Below are 4970 nucleotides of genomic sequence, written 5' to 3' on the forward strand. Positions count from 1 at the left end.
TAACGCTCCGGTCACGTGATGGAGGTCTGCTTCACGAACTGAATGGCGCGTTTTGCTGCAGCTCCCAGCGGTGACTTGGGGATTTCTCCTCCCCCACTGCTGGGCGTGCTGGGAAGCGCGCCTGCAGGTATGTTTTAATTATTCCACTAGTGCACGGTATGCGACACCTGCTTCAATCAGTACACACTTTTGATTGGGCTACACCCGTTTAAAGAGCTGTAGTTCCGGTTGTCCGGTTTATCTGATGTTTCCCCCTTATGAGTGTCTAATATACCATGCATTGTGACTTACACTCTAGCTGGCACCTTGACTATTGGCTGATGTGGGGGCACAATATTAACCATCCCGGTGTCTCTGGCTTTTTAAAAGCATGGGGGAGATTTATCAATCAGTCTGACAATTCTGTTGTAGTTTAAAGAAAAAAAAATTAAAAAAAGTCTGCAACACATAAAGGGGTTGACAGTTTTCTGGCTCTCCCAGGACTAGCTGGGCAAGATCTCACACCAAAAAAGTGTGCATCAAAGATACTGCTGACCTGACAGAGTTGTGCTTGCTCCTCCTAGTTTTGTTACTTAACGCCAGAAAATGTTGAGTATGACTAGATTCATGGGCAATTTTATCATCCAGCATCAGACACATGAATCTGTTGCGGAATAAGACTGTCTAGTCCAACTGTGCACTAACCTAAAGACACTTTTTACCAATATGCCCAAATATGTGTTCAGGTTTCCCTTAAATGGCCAAATGTAAAAGGCAATACTGTATAAATGTAACTACTTGAGTAGACTTGAAGCTCTGGGCCTTTTGGAAAATTAGACAGGGAATTTAGGCAATCGCTCAGTTTTAATCTAGAATACATCTAGAGCAGCTCTCACAATCAAGACAACATAACTACAGCAGAAATAAATATATTGCCACTGAATTGTATACTATTACTTTATTACACAGATACATACAGGCCCAAAAAGTGAAAATTGCCGCTAGGTACAAATACCGGTGGGCTAGTTAATCCATACTGCAGTGTCAACTCATTTGTCTATATCCCTAACAGAATAGATCTACACAGCATTGAGGAATGGTTTACATTTATTCTTTTTAAGTCAGCAAAACAAAAGTTCATTAGAAAAACAAATCCAAAGCTTAAAATTTTAAAAATCCCAGCCGATGCAATGCAGAAATGGCTTCTTTGAAGCCAAAACTCAAAACTGGTTACATTCCAGATGCCTGGTTGTAACTCCAATGGGAAGTCAAGGAATTCTAGTCCAGATCCAAGTTTGAGGATTTTATTTTAGATGGCCTTCTGTTGCTCTTTCTTGCCAATCAAGGATTTGTGAATATGAGGAATGACACCTAGAATGAAATTACATTAAGTTATACATCTGTTATAACCTTCAATGTACAAAGAGCCTTTATTATCTCAGACACTTAATTCACATCATGAACTCTGGGAGGTCAATAACGTAGGACCAGGCCAGTGCTTTAACACTTGTCATGCAATACCATCTTCAATTTTCAGTCAAGTTGTAAACCAATGCAATGTGACCAGTAAACAATTCAAAACCCCTCAATTTGCCATCATATCTTTATGCAATGCAACCTGTATGCACAATGCAGATTACTTTTTCACCTTAACACCGAAGGCTTGTCCCTTCTCAACATAATGCAAGCAAGTTGTGCAAAATTTTCATGGTGAAAAGAAACCTTGTAGGATGCAATGTGTGGCCTGGCAATGTGCATTAATGCATACCCATCATCAAGGAAGTCAATATTACCTGAAGACAACACCCAGTAGTCTATAAAGTGTTTATTTAAATGTAATTATTTTTAAATGATCGATTAAAAAGCACTTTTACCTGTCTGCAGGTAAGATAATACCCTTTGAAAGATTCATTTTACATAAACTAGACCAAAAGCTCAAGATTTCATACAAATTAACTATAATCCCTCCATCAAGTGTCAGCTATTATATTGTTCAAACACTTTAAACACATTTAATATGCAAGGTTTGGAATACATTTTCAAAGCTTAACCCCCCAGAATAGATTTTTGTGTATAATCTGTATGTGTGAAAGTAGCCAGCCTTATACTTACCACCACCAGCAATAGTAGCCTTAATGAGAGCATCCAGTTCCTCATCACCCCTTATAGCAAGCTGCAAGTGACGTGGTGTGATACGTTTCACTTTGAGGTCTTTTGAAGCATTTCCTGCCAATTCAAGTACCTTAAAATAAGGAAAAAACAAATAAGTCTATAATGTATAGAATAGTCATGCAGGCAACACTTCTACAGCAATAAACGCTAGGAAAATTAGTGTATTTTCATGTGACAGGTTCCCATTAACAGATTCATGACAAAGAGGTACAAAATATCAGCTATTCATACAACAAATGGAAACGAGGAACCAGGTAAAATAGAAGCCCCATCTGAATAACTGGTCTCAGAAAGATACAGCACAATTTCTACCATATTGTTCATTTGAACTCAGATTGCGCAGTGGGCTAGTCATCACTGACCAGTTGTAAAATAAGTCTTCTTATAGACTAAACATGTTTACTAAACATTTAACAGGGAATGTATAATATACTAAACTCTAATAGCCCTTTAAGTGCAATTGTCTCAAGACTCAACTTCTACAAGCAGTAACTGCACATTCTTCCACCATGTTATCCCTGTAGCAGTACCTCAGCAGTAAGATACTCCAGAATTGCAGCTGTGTAAACTGCAGCTGTTCCACCAACACGTCCATGACTGGTTGTCCTGTTTTTCATAAGACGATGGATACGACCCACCGGAAACTAAAAGAACAAAACGTTAAAATAAAAATTTAATAAGATAAGCTTCCCATCAAGGAAAAGAGAGGTCCATAAGAAATTCTGCCAGGTTCAACCAAACTAAACACCTGTGGCATCAAGTGGCATAGTCATTTGTGTTTGAAAGATTTTCTGCCAGTGGCAATATTCTGGCAACTTGGAATTAAACTGTCCAGTTCTATAGAGGGCAAGTAAGCTGAAAAATTGGGGCAAGCTAAAAATTTGTAATAAAGGGTGGTCTTGTGTAGATGGGGTCCTAAGCAAGTATAGCAGTCAATGGCAGTAAACTAAAAATAGGCATAAATGGGGCATAATTTACAATGTGACCGACATTCTACAATTCTGAAATCTATAGTGCATGGATATTTTCACATGATTCCACATGGAGACATCCAGGAAGCTGCAGTCTATTGTGACAACCACTCAGTGATGGATCTGTAGTAAACTATCTGTAACCCCAGAAAAGTTAGTGAAGCTTAACCCCTTCTTACCTGCAGTCCTGCTCTTGAAGAGCGGGTAACAGATGATGCCTTAGATTTGCCAGAATCTTTACCAGCCTTGCCACCTGCCTGTTAAAACAATAGCAATACATTAGAAAAACCAAAATAAGATCAGCGGGAGGCGGGGGGTTGTCTCCCAAACAGGGTCACAAAGAGAGAGGCTTGTGCCTGGTCCTGGAGGGAAATCCATAGAGATTACACCGCAGAGTCCTCCGGCCAGCAGCCCGCCAGAGACAGTGCGGCCACAAGGAGGCGCCATACTGGAGGGCGGGGATACAATATACCGATTAGCCGAGGACAGAGCCGCAGCTGGGATTACACAGACCTCATAGGGGAAGACATAACACACGCTGCAATTCCTCAGATAAAGCCGTGTGATTATACAAAAGACGAGTGCCTTCCTCTCGCTCGGCGGACGGGAGCCCGCGCGGGCCAGAATAGAGCGCGCTTACCATTCTTATCGTTTCTCCTCGCTCCTACAACAATCCCCGGATTCAAAGCAAAAGTCCCTCCCGCGGTCGCAGCTACTATATGTATGGAGCGGCGGACATCCGGGCACTAGTTCTCTGAAACGGACCAATCACAGAACTACAGGGCGGAGAGTCATGAGATAACGCCCACTGGACGGGTCTAAACACAAAGCAAAGGGGAATGTATGCGCGTCTCGTCGTTCGTGACGTCACAGGGTCACGTGCATTCCTTTTACATGTGACCTGCAGTGAGCCCGCGAAACCGCCGGTCTCTGTGTAGACTGCACGAGTTACGAGATGTAGTTACAGCCCCACAGCCTTCCTTCAGTCTGCAGTGGAGCAGAGAGGAAGCTCCTCTATAGGGGTCAGCGGTCTCACATGGTGTTTTGTGGCGCGGAAGAGGGAACTGTTTGTTGCCTCTGACTGTAGGGGAGGGGCCAGGAAGGGGGCGGATCAGCTAACTCCTTAGGGTGCGGTCACACGTTTTGCTTTGTCTCCGTTTAGAAACCTAATCGAAGCACACGGGTCTGTGCCGTGACCCGATTACATACGAGTTTGTATGGAAACGCATGCGATAGCAACTAGTGTCGTGCGTCTAAACAATACGAGACGTCCAGTAGTGGTTACTTGTGGCATGTGTTTCCATAGAAAAGCATTTGTCATGCGGATAGCAAAAAATCCATAGGATGAAAGGTTGGAGCAGGTTCACCACAAGGCCGCACTCACACGACTGTAGGGGGCGTACGTACGGCTTATGATCTTGCATGCGTCTCTCATAGAGCGGCAATGGGGATAGAGAGTCACCCCTCCTCTTCATCGCGGCTGACGTATACATTAGTGTGAATGTAGCCTAAGGTCGAGGTCCCTTAGCGGTAGCTGATGAGCAGGACCATTTAAACAATACAAGACCCTGGGGCCTGGTTACCGATCTCATGTGTTTCCCTGGTAACACATATGTGATCTGGCCGAGGCCGCCCCCTGTGCACTAGTGCCATGTTATGGCTGCAGTGCTAACGGAGCATGTGACTGTGCCCCCATAGGTCCAATGCTCTTCTTTATTTCGTAAACTTCTATGAAACAAGTCATCACAGAGGGAAGGGAGAACTCACAAAAGCAGCAGCGACTGTTTCACGTTAAACACTTCTCCCGACTTGTGTGTGCATGCAGGTATACAAACCAGGTATGTTACA

At 43.2% G+C, this 4970-nt stretch overlaps 1 protein-coding gene and 1 non-coding gene across 2 annotated transcripts; both read right to left on the minus strand.

Annotated features, from left to right (window-relative positions):
- Positions 1-922: 922 nt before the first annotated feature.
- On the minus strand, positions 923-3994 carry LOC140071135 (histone H2A.Z-like). The gene is made up of 5 exons (XM_072118457.1): positions 3763-3994; positions 3302-3379; positions 2682-2795; positions 2092-2221; positions 923-1350 (listed from the first exon to the last, which is right to left on the minus strand). The coding sequence occupies exons 1-5, from the start codon at positions 3763-3765 to the stop codon at positions 1289-1291; spliced, it is 387 nt and encodes a 128-aa protein (XP_071974558.1). The 5' UTR covers positions 3766-3994; the 3' UTR covers positions 923-1288.
- On the minus strand, positions 2433-2515 carry LOC140087771 (small Cajal body-specific RNA 18). The gene has a single exon (XR_011850032.1). It is a non-coding gene; the product is annotated as a small Cajal body-specific RNA 18 (non-coding RNA).
- Positions 3995-4970: the final 976 nt, after the last annotated feature.

Source organism: Engystomops pustulosus, chromosome 1 (genome assembly GCF_040894005.1).
Source record: "Engystomops pustulosus chromosome 1, aEngPut4.maternal, whole genome shotgun sequence".
Lineage (NCBI taxonomy): Eukaryota > Metazoa > Chordata > Amphibia > Anura > Leptodactylidae > Engystomops > Engystomops pustulosus.

What these genes read in the sequence shown, in the direction of transcription:
- LOC140071135 (XM_072118457.1), bottom strand. An exon ending in TGGAGTATCTTACTGCTGAG is followed by an intron (nt 2,222 to 2,681) that starts GTACTGCTACAG and finishes CCTTATTTTAAG; the next exon opens with GTACTTGAATTGGCAGGAAA. An exon ending in GGCTACTATTGCTGGTGGTG is followed by an intron (nt 1,351 to 2,091) that starts GTAAGTATAAGG and finishes ATTTCATTCTAG; the next exon opens with GTGTCATTCCTCATATTCAC.